The sequence below is a fragment of the Simochromis diagramma genome, unplaced genomic scaffold (genome assembly GCF_900408965.1).
Source record: "Simochromis diagramma unplaced genomic scaffold, fSimDia1.1 OVJJ01000247.1, whole genome shotgun sequence".
NCBI lineage: Eukaryota > Metazoa > Chordata > Actinopteri > Cichliformes > Cichlidae > Simochromis > Simochromis diagramma.
This window is the reverse complement of record NW_024386949.1, coordinates 429,642-447,868: the sequence shown is the minus strand read 5'-3', so window position 1 is coordinate 447,868 and position 18,227 is coordinate 429,642. Positions and strand designations below refer to the sequence as shown.

General features: G+C 39.9%; 1 protein-coding gene across 4 annotated transcripts in view; it reads right to left on the bottom strand.

Moving 5' to 3' along the window:
- LOC120737674 (nuclear receptor coactivator 2-like) overlaps positions 1-18,227 on the bottom strand; it is a 54,418-nt gene that overhangs the window by 27,839 nt on the left and 8,352 nt on the right. For 3 of the 4 annotated variants that reach the window (XM_040038508.1, XM_040038511.1, XM_040038512.1), the window contains exons 2-3: positions 13,351-13,412; positions 34-144 (exon numbers count right to left, since the gene is read on the bottom strand). In XM_040038508.1, coding sequence (XP_039894442.1) covers positions 34-125 — 92 coding nt within the window. In that variant the 5' untranslated portion in view covers positions 126-144; positions 13,351-13,412. Of the gene's footprint in view, positions 1-33; positions 145-11,299; positions 11,534-13,350; positions 13,413-18,227 lie in introns of those variants that run through there. The other variant, XM_040038510.1, reaches the window with a different exon arrangement.

Genomic DNA, 18,227 nt, shown 5'->3' with positions numbered 1-18,227 from the left:
ATCATGAGGCTGTGTGGTGGATAAAGGTTTTACCTGGGCCCCAGGAGGTCTGACTGACAGTCCTTCCTCTTCAGAGAGTCTCCCCCTCTGGGGGGCTCTGGGGTGTCCCCCCTCCCACTACTCATCTTCAGCAGATATCAGCACCTGGAGGCAGAAAAGCAAACCCGTGCAGATTGTAGTTAGAGTTTGGTGTTTATCGGCTTATTGTTACATATAAAATTGGTAAATAATGCGTACATATAGCCCTCTGGAGTGTACAGGTGGATGCTGGGGTTATTGAGGAATTGGTGAAGACTGGGATGAGAATTTAGACCGAGTATGCTCTCCATATGACACGAGGAATGTGAGACACGTTATGAGTGCATGTAGTGGTGCAGATGGAGCTGCCTGCCTGGAGAACTGTGGCTTGAAGGCTTAACTTCATTTAAAATCACCATAAAATAAAACATAAGTTACATGTTTTGGCATAAACAGCAACTATCAAATGTAAAGGTACAACAGTATAATAACCACGGACCTGTTTAAGCAATGCAAATGTAGATCAGTTACTGGAGCTGCCTGTCATAATATTTACATTCTCACAGCATTTGGACATTTTGGACATTTATGTGTTCATGATTTCAAACGTATCCAAAGTGTTTACAGTAAATCTCAATAAACAAAGACATAACCTCGATGCGCCAGATTGAAGCAGCACAAGTGCAGCTGAGCACCGTGGACACTAAATCCTTAAAAACTGACGGTGAAGAGTGCTCGTCTCACTCCTTGATGAACTTCACTTCATTATTTATAGGCAAAAGTTAATGCGCCGAAGATGTACACACACTGCATTTTGTATAATGAGGGAGTGCGCTCGTGACTCCCGAACACAATGTGCTATTGTAAAGTGCCCGCAGGCAATGTGGGAGGCCCAGTGGGAATACAGTAGGTGTCAATAATTACTTCAGTTAGAAACAGCTAATTCATGTAGGCATTCACTGTTCTTACATGAACATTTATGGTGTTTGAGTCAAAGGCATTCAGTAGCAGTCATAATGACGACAGCCAAGTTGTTTAAAGAACATTTTTGCCATCTTGAAAGAATTGGGTAAGACCGAAAAGAAGCAAAGTATAGACAGGTGGAAAGGCATTTAAATTAAACACTTCTTGGCAGGGAAAGTTACACCATATGGTCACCTCATGTGGCTAGACCTACAAAACACTGCTTACAAAACCCTTGTTGGTCTAACATGGTCAACTCTCTGATTTCTCCCTCAGTTTTACTTTAAATTACTCAAATTGCAGATGTGTGTTATGGTAGCTGTTTGGCGCTTAGTTCTGTTTTCCAAGAAACGGTTAAAAATTGCTTCAGGTTCAGGCCTTTCAAAGGACTGGCGTGTCCTTTTTTGTTAATATAACACAGGTTTGGAGTTGAGGTAATAAAAAGGACATACTGATTACAAATTGACAGAATAGATGTGACAAACATCTGTTATCTTTAACAATCATTTGCAGATGAGACAGACTCCAACAGTTACAAGCAGGAGCAGAGGCAGTGTCTGTTAGGACAGTCGGGCTTTAAGGCCTTTCAACGGGCCAGCCCATCACCTGACTATTACATAACAGGCCGTCAGTGGGGCTGATACTGTGCAGATAAAGGCAGGATAGAGGGATAAAGGAAAGAAAAACAACAGGGAGGGAGATGGAGAGTAAAGAGAGACAAAAAGAAAGAAACCTATAAAGGAAGAAATAAATAAGGGCCTGCAGAAACATTTTCTCACACAGCCTTCAAGCTGGCAAGTGTAAGTGTTGCAGAATAATACAAGTGGAAATGTATGGGGTAACAGGAGGAAAAAAATAGGAGGAGGAGCATCTGCTGTTCTGAATTAGCAGGCTTGAGGAAGGAGGAAAATATATCCCTATTACACAAAGAGAGCAGAAAATTATCAATAATGTGATTTAAAAAAAAAAAAAAAAATCAGACAGTCAGTTTTTGCCAAGTGGTGTCTTTGGCTGTGGATGTGGTGATAGTTCCCACAATGCAAAGAGAGCCCTTGTTAATGAGCTGTTATCATTGTGATTCAGCTAGCTATCAACTTTTCGTGCCATCAGCCAATTTTTAGAAAAGCTAGCAGGCTGGCTTTAGGAATAAAATGCCTGTCTGACAGTGGCACTGCCATCTTGACAACCACTGAATGAATTTGTCTCAAAAGGATTGATTATAATGACTTTGTTTATGGCCAGACTTTCCCTCCAGCTACACCAGCAGTTCCTTTGGACCGTTCAACTTCTGTTTTGTAATTACTTTGTAATTACTCTTCCATCTACTAATACCAACATGCTAGACTACATATAGCATTGTACCTGCTAAATATCAGTGTGCTAGCAATGTGACCATTCGACTGTCCTGTTATTAGGCTACAAGCACCACCAGAGCTGTGGATCCTTAGCCGTCCTATGATTTGTATAAATGTGGAGGAAGAAACACACATATACACTGCAAAGTTATTAAAAATAGAACGACATTAGCGTCCCTACTGTAGGTTACATGATGACACTTAATGGTGGGTGATGGTTGCTGATTGATGACTAGAATATAATCATTCATAAAAGAGCAAGTCTACGTGAAATACAGAAGATTTCAGCAGTGATGAGGGTCATGGTGAGAGACAAACATCTCTGTCCACTTGGCCACCGTAATTACCCTTTCTAATGCCTTCCCATACACAGGCATTAGACTGAGAACACGCGTCATGTCTGGTAGCCAGTAAGTTAAAAATATAACTTAGACTACTTTTTTTGGTCAGGTCAACCATGAGAAAGCAAAGAGTCTAATAAACAAAACAGGAATTTGAAATTTTGTGCTGCCTTCTGAGTCAAAGTAGCTTTTTGATATCTTTTCTGAACATGAAGCAGTTCAAAGAAAATCTATTACCCATTTTGGCTCCTGCTAACTTACATCATTAAATTATTGAATTGGGGGTCAACAACCTTTTTTTTTTTTTGCTTTCGTTGCATCTGTTGTTTGATGGAAGATAGTTTATTAGCTCTCTATAGTATCAATGGCATCTTTGCTCCCTTTTCAGTGTTATAGGTCTTCATTTTCAACTCACTTTCATTTATACAAAGCCAAATCACAATAGTCACCTCAAAAAACCCACCAATCAGATCACCCCCTATTAGCCAGCACTTGGCGACAGTGGGAGGGGGAAGGAAAAACTCCCTTTTAACAGGAAGAACCTGCAGCAGAACCAGGCTCTGGGAGTGGCAGACATCTGCCATGACCAGATGGAACCAGAGATTAATAATATCTGATGAATAAATACTCTGTGGTTTATAAACTCAGAGTGAAAAAAGGTGAGTGAAGCAGAAACACACAGTGCATCATGGGAAGCCCCCAGGAGCCCCGGCCTGGAACCTAAGGGAAGATTCCAGGTGACGTGATCCAGCCCTAACTACAAAAAAGGATAGTTTTAAGTCTAATCTTAAAAGAAGTCAGGGTGAGGTTGGTTCCACAGAAGAGTGGCCCAAAAGCTGAAGGTACTGCCTCCCACTTTACTTTTAAATATCCCACAAGTAAGCCAACAGTCGTAGAACAAAGTGCTCTACTGGGAAGGTGCGGTAACATGAGGTCTTTAGGATAAGATGGGGCCTAAAAATTCAAGACCTTGTATGTGAGGAGAAGGATTTTAAGTTTCTAAATTTGACTCTAGATTTAACAAGGAGCCAGTGTAGAGGAGCTCATATGGGAAAAAGTTTATACTTTCTAGTTCCTGTCAGTACTCAGCAGCTGATTTAAAGTTAGCTTTGCAAACATATTTTGCTAACACAAATTGATGCCAAGTTGATCAACTCTCACGTGGCATATGCAAATGAACAGAAAGTCATTTGACAATACCCACTTCTTTCCTAATAGTGTAATCAGCATCCTAATAAACAAGGAAATTACAACGTGTGAGTTAATTACTTGATTGTCAATCATTGCTGGAGATATTTAAACTTGAACATCAAGTACCAAAACTAACCTTCCACCCTCGAGCTGTGCAAGACATCCATTTACTTGGATTAAGTAGGAAAAAAAGGAAACACCTCTCTAAAAGTTAATTAAACAAAGGTTAGCGACGTCAAGTGTGATGTTAGTTTCAAAACAAAGAGTCTTATTATGTTCAGCGGACGGTGAAGTTAACGTCGTCATCACGAGAGTCCAGCACGCTAACCTCAAAAGTTGATGAAAGCCTCGCTTAAAGATTCAGTCAATCAGAGAAAGGTACACACACACACACACACACACACACACACACACACACACACACACGCACACAAATTCACTTTACTCCTCACAATCAGCTTCACTAAAATACTTCAATCAATGTCTGAAGTACATACACATGTCCAAATCCACAAGAACATCCATGAGACATGTGGCATAGAAACACAGAAAGACACACACACACAAACACACATGTGCACACAATGAATTAACACTAATGTAGCCTGCGACAAAAGCCTTTACCCCGCTCAGCCCGATACTAATGCAATCAGAGGAGCCAAGAGCTTCGCAAAGTGAAGCCATTTAAAAACAATTTGAGAAGCAGAGAAGAGCCAGGGCCAGAGGGTCAAACCAGCCATTAAGAAATTAAAGCTGAGGATTGATCACTGCCTGCTTAAGTGGACCCTGTCTCCAGTAGAAACCACGGCTCCTCAGTTTCTTTGTTTTCAGTTTGTGGGGATGGGGGTTACAGAGGTGAGTGCAGGGTGAGGCTTTCACTTATGTGTTTTTGTTGTTTACTTCCCTTACTTATTTTTAAAGAAGAGGAAACGGACACATCTGTAGTCTCTGTTTAGTTTGAACAAAACACTGGGTTTAAATCTCTATGTCTGCAATCAGATGAGTGGATCAGGGGCATTATCATTTAGTTAATACAAACTACCTTTGCGGCCTTCAGCTTTCCAGGAATTTCCCCATAATTCCCACTGTGCAACAGAGGTACAGAGCATGTAGGTGTTGGATTGCAACCACATGGACATCAGGTGGGAAGAAAAAAAGATGAGAGATAGCAAATAGCTAGCACTCTCATTTAGAAGTAAACAAAAATAGCACACTGAGTAAAAACCTCTGGAAAATCTGTTACTACTGTAAATTAGAGATAATTACAAGACCTGTTGTTCAGCAGGGAATGGCTGGGAAGTCAGGAGGATGCCACAATCACCATATGCATGACAGACCTACTCTGACCAAATGATAGTTGTCATGGAAGTAAAACGCACTATGGATTGTTATTAAGGTAATGAGTCATCCCCAGGCTTTAGTGTGCAGACTAATTGAGGTTTTCAGCGTGTAACAAAAAAAAAAAGAAAAAATAACAACGACCACGCAGTGTTATGCAATGACTGACAGCACAAAATTAAAGCTAATGTGTTTTTTTGTTTGTTTTTTTGCAGGAATAGTGGAAAACCTGCATGTTTATTCTTAATGTCCTAATACATTTACTGTGCAAATGTCAGAGTTTTTATCCCCAGAAATTAATTGAGTCCGTCAGTTAATGTTACGCACAATTTAGCTCGCCGTGGGTGGCTGCTCTATTGAAGCTCCTCCTGGAGATCGTTGCATTTTGTGAAAAGGTTTTACATCTTACTATAATGATCATAAAGTATGCATGCATGACTCCTCCCAGACACATTAATCCATTCAGATTCAATTCATTTCATGTATAAAGCGCCAAAACACAAAAAGAGTCACCTCAAGGATGAATAATTAACATATATGTGTAATTTCATACATTTGCGAAGCATATAAGCATGGTAGGTAGTACTATTAGTAGTTATTATACTCTCTCTTATAGTACACCTTCAAAAAGGTTGATGACAAAGGATGATATTTAAGACTTTACACAAACTTTTGACCCTGAATCCTCCCTTAGTTACGCTGCAGTAGGTCTAGGGTGCTGGGGGCTTCCCATGATGCACCGAGTGTTTCTTTTTTACTCACTATATGTTTATTCACCACTCTGCATTTAATCATTAGTTATTATTCATCTCTGGCTCTCTTCCACAGCGTGTCTTCATCCTAACTTCCTCCCCTCACCCCAACTGGTTGCAGCACATGGCCGCCCCTCCCTGAGCCTGGTTCTGCCGGAGGTTTCTTCCTGTTAAAAGGGTGTTTTTCCTTCCTACTGTCACCAAAGTGCTTGCTTAAAGGAGTCAAATGATTGTTGGGGTTTTCTCTGTTTTCTCTGTATTATTGTAGGGTCTTTACCTCACAATATAAAAATGCCTTGAGCCAATGTCTTCCTGATTTGGTGTTACATAAAACTGAATTTAATTTACTTTTGATTCCTTGCAGGTCAATATTAAAATTTTATTTTCAAACCTCTAGAAATGAAAAAAATAAATAAAACCGAATAATTATTTTTATGAATGCAACCTGTGAAGAGGAGTCACAGCTACAAATGCAGTACAGTCCACTATAATAGAAGACTAGTACTTCAGTGCCTTGTTTCCCTACTACTGCTAGTGCAAAAACAAAGAACTAAATGATAAAAATCAGGATCAATTTAGCAATCAGACACCAGTGGGCTTGACAGAGGTATTTGGTAGTAAGGACCCTCCTCCCTTTGGTGTCTGTAAACTGTTAAGGCTGCTGTCTAAAAGCCAGAAAACCCACAAACATAAAGTAGATTTAATACCCTGCTGTAGCTGGATTAAGAACACTGGCTTCTCCCACACTGAAAGGCCTGCGACATATGCACAGTGAGCGTGTTTGTGTATGTGGCTTTCTACGTGTTGGCGTGTCCACGTCAACAAGTCCAATCTCTTTATGTACATCTCGGCTGTTTGGTGCCACGGTGATGCTGAGCAGGTGACTCTATGGTTGGCTCTTCTCCAGTTACTGGTGACAATTTGTATTGTGCATATCTAGCTTTATTTCTCTGAGTAGCTACAATATTTGCTTTCAATAACTATTTAGTCATTTCAAGTAACCACTACCTTAAATTACCAAATAGCTTTTGATTTACTAGAAAGAGTCGCCACAAAGAGAAAGACAGCAGTGGATGAACTGGTACAGCTGCTTTCTTTTTTGACGCCTGAGGCTCGTTGGAGCCGAGTCAGCAAATATTCAAACAATATTAGACTTTCCAGTAGGCTGTTTAACTGAGCTAACACAAATCAGCACTAACACCAGTTACCAGTTAGACTACACATATGTGCCAAAAAGGATAGATTCTACAACACGGCTTAAGGATGATAACACACAGGTGCTCTGCTGAGCTTTGCAGATGCACACATACTGCTGCCACTTAGGGAAATGGCCATGATACATGGAATAACCGGTTATGTGGGCTATTCTTGTTCATGTTTGTTCTTTTGTTGGTCATTAGCTTTGCTGCATTGTAGTCTGAAGTCATAATATACAAAAATGTATTTGTAGTGTAATGAAACTAAATGTCAAAAACTATATAAACTGTCCATCTTTCTTGCTTGTTGCACCTTTGTGTGTTAAACTCTGTTGTCGTTCCTTTTCTTGCTCCACTAACCTCTCAGAAAAGAAGCATTTGAGAGCATAAGACCATATGAATAAAAAACCCCTAATGCGTGTCAACAAATAAGAAGAAAACAAACCTAATTAGATTGATGTTAAATTTCAGTCCAGTAATGATTAAACAAACTCTGTTTTGTTTGTTTCCTCAACATAAATCATATGTGACATATGTATATTTGATACAGATGTCACACTAAGCCTTATTTAAGAAGAGCTTTTTTATTTCCCGCTTATATCAAGCCTTTCATCTTAATTGGATAGTCCATAGCATAGCTAACATTACGACACACATGGATATAGCTAAAGAGCTGTTCAAACAATTTAGGTCATAATACTATCCTACACCTCAATCAACATCCTGTTGGAAGACCAAACGAAATCATCCAACAGCATCGTCTTCACAGCTCCAACATGTCAGTAAATCTTTAGTTTAATTCAATAAATATGATCGTTTGTTGGTATAGCTAATTGACCTCTTGCAAAATATTTCCTCATGAAAGCGAACAAGAAATTGAAACATTATGAAATTTTCTCTTTTGTTTTCTTTTTGTAATTCTTCTTTTTCTTCTTTTAACATCAAAAAATCTGTACATCAAAGATTTGAAATCCCAGAACAGACATTGCACCTCAAGAACAAGAGGAAAAAACACTATAAAAGGCTTTGAGAGGGTTGCACAGTCTGACTTCCACTTCAGCTTTCACAGTGTTGTTTCTTTCCAGTGTATCCATTACGCCCATGTAGTGGATGCAAATTTGACACGAGTATACGTCTATCCCTACAGCCGGTTTTCCACCTGAACACACAGGAGTTTCTCAGCCAATCAAGCCCGTCAAACATTTGGTCACAGTTACCTCTCTTGCCACCTGGTTGCCCAGACCTTCTTTTATTGAAGTGTCAAAGTTTCCAAAGACTTTTTGACGCTGTTGTGTTGGAATGAAAAGCAAATGCCTTTCTGTGTGCTGAGAAGTGAGTCCCCGTAAAAACCAAGCTGTACAAACTGGCTCACTTCAACCAGCACTCCTTTTTTTTGTCTAAATAATCACCCCCACCACCATAGCTCAGCCACCTTAGCTCAGTCTTCTTTCTGTTCCCCCCTTTTTTTTTTTTTTTGCCATCTTCAACGTCATCACATCAACTTGAGAAAAATCTTGTTGTTACTAATAGATTACAATTAGAATGATCAGATCAAATTTGAACTAGAGTTAAATAGTAAATTATCTGCACATCTCTGTCTCTATAATTCTCCCAAAGTTAGAAAAGGGAACAAGAGGCAAAACAAGCAGAAACTCAACTGTATTGACAGAAACCCAAGAAAATCAGCTGAGTGAAAGATGATCTGATGCAAGTGCCGTGCAGAAACGCCAGAGTAATTATCATAGCATCAAAATGGAGGGACATTAAAAATAATAACTCTAAATAAACTGTTCACAGATGGCTTGTTAGCTGGCTAGATAGCCAGCAGCTGCTCATTACTCGGCATGTGCAGCTTCATGTAATGTGAGAGCGTGATCGATTATAGACAGGAATCAATAACATTGAACATGCCTGCCCGGATGCTAACTCAATTGCGAGTGCATACACACGCATACGCACACACACACACACTAATGCACACTCACTAAAACACAAACAAAAACGCCATGCTTCTACATGGACAAACATGATGATAATCACACACACACACACAAACACAAACACACACAAAAGAGTTTCTGCTGTAAACACTGAAACTGAGCGGCTGCTTAACAGCACAGAACAAAAACATCGGGGCCGCCTCGGCACTGCAGTTTAGGAAAGACACCAAAGGAGAACTTATGTTCCTCTAATGTGCAGAATCATCCTACATGCATTAAAAACAAACACAAAACATAAAAGTGGTGCTTGTCGAGACACAGACGGAAATAAAGTGATTGTTTTATGTCATCATGAAATCTGGACTCCTAAATATGATTTCTGCCTCTTCTCAGCTCAAGTTTCAAGTTCACAGTACAGGGCCGGTGGTTTGAAACTCTTCTGAAAAGCCATTCAAAGCTCTTTTGATCTGACAGTATACTGTAGTGTAATACTGCTTTGGTTGTACAGCACCTTTCATGCAACATGTGCGGCACTAAAAAAAATGAGGATGCAGGTTTGATGAAAGAGCAAACAAGTAACGATAACAATTACACAACACACAAAGGCATTTTGTCATAACAGTTTGTGACGGGAGAAGCCCTGCTTTTAATATCATCAAGTAGGATATTAGCTGAAAATGAGGGAGCATCTCCAGTTCTCATTTTTGGTGTGATTTTGGGTACCCAGCAGTAGAAAGGACACAAGGCAGTGGCTTTTAAAGGTGACTTTTAAAAGAATCAATTCTGAGAGATACAGGGAGCCAGTACAGTGTTCCCAGGTCTGGAGTGATGTGGTCCCTCTTCATTGTATAACATATGCAGAATTCAAGACAAACCTTATCACTTTTATCCAATTTAAACACTGTGCTAAACACTAAAATGCTGCTTTCTTTGCAGTTAGCAGTAAATCCCTTTTTATGACATGGGAAGACACCACAGCTCATATCAGACATGATTAGACGAATTCACCGGTGAGGTAGGCAACTTTAAAAAAGCCACACAAAGTGAAAGCAAAAACTCCTAGATAGAGATAGCAGAGGAGTTTCACGTTGTTCTACTGGCCCAGAGGTCAAACTCCACCTTCAGCTCCCTGAGTGACTTATCAGCAGAAGCAGCTAGTGTCTGTGTGAAAATTAACATGCAGTCACAGCCCAGTGACCCCATGAAACGCCAGCTGTTTGCATTGTGCTTCAGAAAGTTGTCTTTCAAAGTTTAACCTCTAAGATTGCTCAAGTTTGGCGCTGGTATGTGTGCCTTTGTGAGAAAAGCAGTCATGGATTTTTCAAACGTGGATCGCTGTGCTCACTTGGAGACGAAACATTCTGGTACACTAAAGATTTATTTCAGTGTTCCTCTACTGAAATTTAATATCCTGTGTAAAAACTGCCGTTGGGAATTAGTTAAAATGATTAAAACTGAACTGACACCTCACTAGCTAAGAATATTAACAAGTCCACCCCTTTTTTTCCCTTTAACTGCGAGCTTGTCATTACGAAACTGAGCATTTGCAAAGCGACTTCACGAACCTGTGAATTTTACACTCGGCCAACTTGCTGCTTTCTGGGTGAGTTTTACCAACAGTTGTTATTGAAGCGCAGAAAACTGAGTAAACAGTTGGCTGGTTAGACCTCAGGTGACAGAGCAGCTTCGGGCCTGCTGACTGTGCACTCTGCGTGTGTGGCCAGTCATTCATAACCACTCCCATTGCAACATGCACACACACGCAAACACACACGCTCGCACACACAAAACCACAACAACAATACATGACAGCTCAAAGTCCAAGTATGACTGGGATAGTCACACCTACTGTGAGCATCAGAACTCATCATTGTGGGCTAATAAAGAAACATAGGGATAATATAATATAAAGTTAATTTCTGTCATTCACATTAAATAAACATTAGCTCAGATATGTCCAATCAAAGCACGAGTGACTGACAGGTGCTTTAAAGTGGGACATAACTTCTGATTGATTCAAGTTAACAAGAAGTAGCTGACGACACTGCTAAACATTGCTTCTGTTTAATGTCATCATCTGAGACATGTGGAAAAAAAGAGTGTGTTCTTAAATATAGTGTGTCGACCAACCTTATAGACTTTGCCTTTTAATCTGCTGTCAGCATGAAACAGAACGAAGCAGATCAGAGTCTGAGCGTTGCTTACCTTTGCTTTGGTTAAAACAGTCCATAACAGGTCCAGAGCCGGCTAAACATCCCATGCCGGCCAGGCAAACACACTGGTTTTCACAGCATACACACACACACACACACGCACAACCATACACTCGTTTTGTATTTCCCCTCGCTTCTCTGTGAGATTATTCCTGTGTATGTGTGTGTGTGTGTGTGTATGTGTGTGTCATCTGCCTCTAATGACAGCTGACAAACTACATGCCGCAAATCCTCTCTCTCTCTCACTCCCTCCCTCCCCCTTGCTCTCTCTCTCCCCCTCTCTCGCTTGTTTTCCCCTCCCCCCATCACGTAGAAACACACACATACACACACTCCTCCCTGTCTCCTCCCACAACACAGGAACACACTCCTCCCTCCTCTCGCTCACAATCGTTCTAGGCACTGGATGATTTACATGGCCTATTGTTCTGTAATTCTGGATGGCTTTTATTCTTTTAAAAAAATACACTAATCATTACCGTCTATGACATTTGTTACAAAACAGTCAAAGTACAAAATGTGTTACTTTATCACTAGTTGCAACGCTTTTCACAAACTTGCAATGCTTACATGCAGATGTTCAAAAAACTGCAAATATTTGGCAAAATGAATATTTCTGTCTATTTTTGGCGAACAAGAAGAACAAAAAAATAAATACATACATACATACATTTTCTATTATTCAAACTTGCGCACAACTTTCAAAACTGAAGCAGAAAGAGATGTCTGTCAGAAACAGTGAAGCCAGTGAGTGACAGAGAAAGACTATTACATTCAGCACTTGCATAATAAGCATTGTCCCTGCTTGTATAATAAGCCCTACATGAAGGGAGATGGCAAAAACACAGACACACACACACACAAGTGAAATGAGTCACAGAAAAAAGAGACAAACACACACTAAGAGGTAATTTTACAAATGGCTAAAGCTCTAAGAGCTTTGCGCACACATACAGCTACCCCATACTCGCACAAAAATTGCTAGGTTAACTGTCACCCTCGCTTAAAACATACGGTCCTTCTGTGTTTTCACTTTCCATGTTCTTATGTCAGGATGTCCCTGTTTTGCTTTATGAGCTGTTGTGGTTTCTATGAACTGCTGTAAATAATGTCTGACGGTGTTCCTTACCTTTGATCCAGTGATGCTCCTTTTGGTTTAGTTTCATGTTTTAAGTTTTAATGATCCCAACCAAATGTTCAGATGGTTGTTTTTTTTTTAAGAGCTTAAAGTTTAAGCTCACAGTGGCAGAATGATGAGTGCTGTGAAACTGAAAACTTTGGGGTTTTTGTTTTCTTTTTTGCATTTTCTACTCTGCAAGTTGCCGTGTTAGAAGGCGATTATACTCTGACGTGCAAAAGTGGATGAGTAGTCCTGTTATAGTGCTGTGAAAGTACCCTTAAGTCCGGTTGAAGGGTACATGTGTAGCACACCGAATAAACTTGAATCGAATCTTAAAGGACTTGAAATCCATCACAAATACACTGACTGAGGAATGACCTTTGAGCTTCTCCTGCAAATGTACTTTTCCCGATGCCATGGCACTAATATTTGGCCATGCAATATGCTATTTAATTATATTTGGTTATAGAAAATCAAACAAGAGTGCCGTTACAGTACAATGGTCTACCATTGTCACTGGCCAATATCATCACTGCTAATGTCAGTATATTGGCAAGTAAGTAGGAATTTAACTTGGTCAGTGGTCAATATATCTGATGTAACACCCCAGTTTTGCACCGGATAAATGATGTTGGATGGTGTGATGAAGGGGTGAAACACAGGCCAGTTGTGTTGTTAAAACAGAGATTTGCTTCCCTTAGCACAAAACCAAACATACAAACCAAAAAAACCTCAAATAAAATTCAGTGTTTTATAGAATCTGTGCATCTGCATGTTGAACTCCACTGCATCCCTAAATAAATTTTTTTTCTGTATCACTTGCATTGTAATATAACATATATGTGTACTGATATATGCTATATTTGTATTGCATCCTATTGTAATACAGCAAAACACTATCTTAACATAAAGATTCTGCTTACCTGATTTGCAAAGCATCATGGGTAAACATCCATAAAGATATGGCAACATCATTCAGTTATCTCTGTGAGACACATGAAACAAAAACAAAGATAAATGTTAGGTTTGTGTTTGAAGGGTTGGGCCGAAACAGATTTCTTAAATAGCAATGTGTCTGACAGCTGATCCTAGAATCTGCACAATCTTTGTTTCTTTGCTTGTCTTTTAAAAATAGTTTTTTCGTTAATAACATTTCTTTCAGCCTTTTATTACTATGTTTACTGTGTCTATTACTATGTAATACTTTGAAAACAGGATTCCAGATTGAAGGACCATAAAATGTATGCATATCATCTTGTTCGTAGAAATATAGACACGTGGACAATGAATTGTTGCGTGTATAATGAACAGCTTAGGCACAAACTGAGAAAAATTGTAAGAAACTGGAAATGGCCAAAAATCAACGCAACATTAGCCAAGTTGGCGAAGCTTTTTATCCCTAATACAGATGAAGCTCTTAAGACACTGGATCATTCTCATAGCGCAAATTAGCATACGTCAATGTATTTTGTGTGACTATGAAGATGTAAACGGAGATGTGTCTTTCAAAATCCAGTGTTTATAAAATAATGTTTAGTCTCCAGCCTCAGAGGTATAACAACCCCAGTGACATCATCAGGTTATTTTCTCAGAAACATAAAGCGTATTTTCACAGGATGAGAACTTCCCAAAACTAGTAATGTAACTTTAATATTAAACAATAAAGGCATACAAACACAAACACTGATGAGACATTCCCGTAAGTACCGAGTGAACGTTTTTTGACATCATATTGAGTTGCTAAAGTGCATGAATAATTATCACTTTCCAGGCATGAGACACACTTAAGTGAGACACATCACTTCATTTTACCACAAGAGTCAACCCATCATCAAGTACAGATGCAGGGCACGCCTAGATCAAATGTGTAAGAGTGTGTGCTTGCTAAATATGCTGCCGTCTTTTACAGGGTAAAATCATTTAGCAGAATTTAACCTTAATCATCACCCACCAGTTATGCTGGAAATCGCACTCCTGCCCACAATAACAAGGATACCTGCAGCTTTTCCCAGACAATGACCCTGCCTGGGAGGAAGATTCCGAGAGCTCGGAGGCCTTTTTCACACCGTGAGGTTGACCTGGAACAGTATGGTGCTGCTCCAGGTTCATCGAGTTCCCACTGGCTTTGGTTCATATTCAAGAAACATCCTATTTTATGAAACAACTGGTCTCCTTTTATTTGAACAGCTGAAGTGTAGTGGAAATCTACTTAAATCCCTCCCTAACGATCAGATATTTCAGAACCATTTTACAGCGTGCCCTTTCATTTTCATGTTGCAGACAACTATGTGCGTGTGTGTAAAGTCCAAAGTGTAGGTCACATGTCCTGCTGCTGTGGAAAGACAGAAAGAGCCTACCTGTTTACTGGATTTCAGTCACCCTCCCTCACATATATATCTGTTGTAATCAAGTAAAAACTCCTTTTTTTCAGGAACTATTATGCATCACATACTCTCTGTGTTGAATCACATCCTCTTCCCCCCTCAGTGTTAAAAGGGATGGCAAATTAAAGGAAAACCCCACACTGTGGGTTTGAGTGACGATTTACCATCTCGTGCCCTAAGAATTCAACACAGAAGCGACACGTCCAGTGCAACAGCATAACAGACCTGCAAAATCCTCCGACTGTAGAAGTGAAGCGTTCAGTATTTTTCCATAATTTTCTGTACATCTTTACCAAAAGTCCTTGACAAGAACTGTTACTGTGACTTTGTTCTTTTCCACTTCTGACATAGCGGTAAATAAGTTATAAATACAATTTCACTAATACTGAGGTTTGGGGCTATGAACATTCACGTACTTATGTTTAAACAAATTCAGCGTTCGATGCAGGAAGCTGAAACTTGTTTTCCCTTAGAGACATAATGTGAAGCATCAAACAAAAGAATATGTCACAAAATAGGAATAAAGGCTGATGCGGCCACAGGGATGTACCGATCCAATATCAGACTGATCCGGACTCAAAAAGCCGACAGCTGGGCCAATCTATGCAATTCAAGCCTATGTTGTTGTGTGTTTAATAAAGTATGAATCAGTAGCAATGCACTGGTTTGCTAGCAGGAGAGCTAACATAGCTCTCTCTCACTTGCTCTTGCACTCTCCCTCTTGCAATGTTCAGTCTAACACTTATTGGGAACTATTTATTTCACATACATTAACATAACACATTTTGTCAACTTGATTAATATTATTTCACCTCGCCTGCCTCTTGTCAGCTCCATGTAAACACATGTGTGCATGTGCATCTGTGTTTGTGTGTAGGTGCACTCACGGCGAGACTGAGAGCAGCGAAAGGAGAAACTAGTATGAAATGAAAGCTGTGGGCAGGAAAGATTCTAAATCTGAGCTGAAATGAAACTAGTGCAAAAACGATTAGGCGAATAACATACACACTTTTTATTTTTATTTTTAATTTAGATTGAATTCATCTTGGTTGTCTTGTCATTTATTACTAGACTTAATAAGCCTGTTACAATTTGTTTTACAAAGTCTGGAAAGCGAAAGCCAAGCCTGACATTGCCTTGCAGATAAAAGAGCAATTCCCAATTGCTTCCTCGTAGTAAAAGAATACAGTCCAGTCATTTAACTGGTATCAGTACTCGGTATCCGCATGCATTGCTCACTGTGGGCATGGACAGGGTTGACCAACCAGTTTTAAAAACATTATGATGTGTATAATGCAATATGTTGCAGCTTGAAAGTTTAACAAGTTAAAATAGATGAAATAAATGGAAGAGTCAAACCTACCAAATCGAGATCGTTAGCACACTGGTAATGTGTTGCATGCTTGTGGTGTGTGTGTGTGTGTGTGTGTAGTTACTGTAATCAAGAACACCAAATGAAAAGTACTAAAAAGAAGAAGTTATTTTTTTTGGTCAGTGGCCAAATCTGAAACATCTGCTGGCTCTTCCCCCCGATTTGTTCACTGTTACTTAGTGTGTGTGTGTGTGTTGTGTGTGTGCGTGTGGCAGCAGCATTCTCAGTCAGTTGGACACAGCACACTCAAACCACACTGCACTTTAACATGCACCTGCCACCGCTGAGATAGCTGTGCGTATGTGTGCATTTGTCAGTTTGTGTGTGCATCAGAGTGTGTCAGTGTCTGTGGAGGAGAGATGGACAGCTGATCTCTACCCAACTCCTTTGTGAATTGCACAAGCACACATGCAAGCACAAATGTTCTTCCTGCGCACATGCACGATGACAGAAAAATCCTGTGGCTGTCACCCAGCCCACTTTGTGCACTGCAAACTTAGGTACTGCAAAGGGTACATTTTTGTCAGGCATTTTACCCAGGACCTCAAGTAGAACAAACCAAGACAGTAAGATGCACACTGAAGCACCAGTAAAATACAGATTAACCAGTTGGACTGTTTTCTCCCTTTCGGAAACAGCCTTTTCTCAAAGGAAAGAACATGCAAATAATTTCTAAAGGCTGTTTTAAAAAATAAACAATGGGCCCCCAAAGTGACTTGAACTTTGCTTTCAGCAAAAACAAAGAAACACATATTTGCACCTACAGAGTCATGGCAATTGTGTAAAGACCAAACTTTGTAGTTAGCAATGGAGGGTTACACTGTTAATTATTTGCATAATAGACATTGTGGTAACCAAGCACGCACATACACACTGACATGCACACACACACACACACACACACACACTGAGTGTCTGTTAGATAGAGAGAGGGAAGAGTGAGAGGGAGCTACAGAAAGTCAATGAGAGCCACACAGAGAGACGGCCTACTTCCTGACTGTGATTAATTTCTGTTACTAAGCAGCTCTATGGTAACACAGACATCCACAGCTACACCGAGCTCAGAGCTGGTTTACAGTATACAGCCTATGCGTCTAACACATTACACAAGTTAGACGCATAGGCTGATAATCCTGGCCAGTAACGCAAAATATATAATCCCATATAAGATGTGCAAAAACAGCCCATCTGCAATTTGCAATGTTCACAATTATGCATCAAATTTCTTGTGAAACTGTGAGATTCCGCCCATGTCTTATAATGTTATGTGAAACATATGACTAATTTGTGAATATGAACAAAAGCACCCACAGTCATTCAGGGAGGTTAGCATGTCAACTAATTACAAATTCTGCTCAATCATTCATCTTAAGACTGCACAAAAATTACCCTTAAGCCACAAATGACTTAACTAACTCTTAAAAATGACAAGTTTTTCAAAAGCAGCCCCGTCATCTGCTTTTACTCTTAATCTAATCATTCTCTCTCAGCCACAGATGTGATGCTAAACCAAAACACAAGAAGCTCAGCTGTGTTGACCTCTCTTTGATCACATGTGGACAAAAGGATATTTATAAACTTTTAAAATTTTTCAGTTATTTCCTGAATTTAATAACTTGTCATTACGTGACTTTGATTCATCTCCAGAGTCTCATGGTGAGAATAGGATCGGAGTAACGAATGGGCATCAGAATGGACTTAATCAAGCCATAATATGCATTTTGGCCACAGTGCTGCTTAACCTCTTTACTGTCATCTTTGCAGCAACGGTCTGTCACCAAAAGGCTGTGATGAACAACACAATTAGCTCTGGCCATGGCCTGCGTTTGTTCTGCAAAAGCCTGTTATGCTATTAGCTTGTATTATCCAGCTGGAAGCCTGTGGAGTCTCTCTCTCTCTCTCTCTCTCTCTAACACAGCTCTGCTGTCATAGTGCTGGAGAATTACAGCCGCCATCAGCTCCAGCTAACCAAATTAGCACTTGTTATGCAACCTGCTACACTTGGCTCACAGGTCTACTGCTTCAACCCTGCACAGCTTTCCAT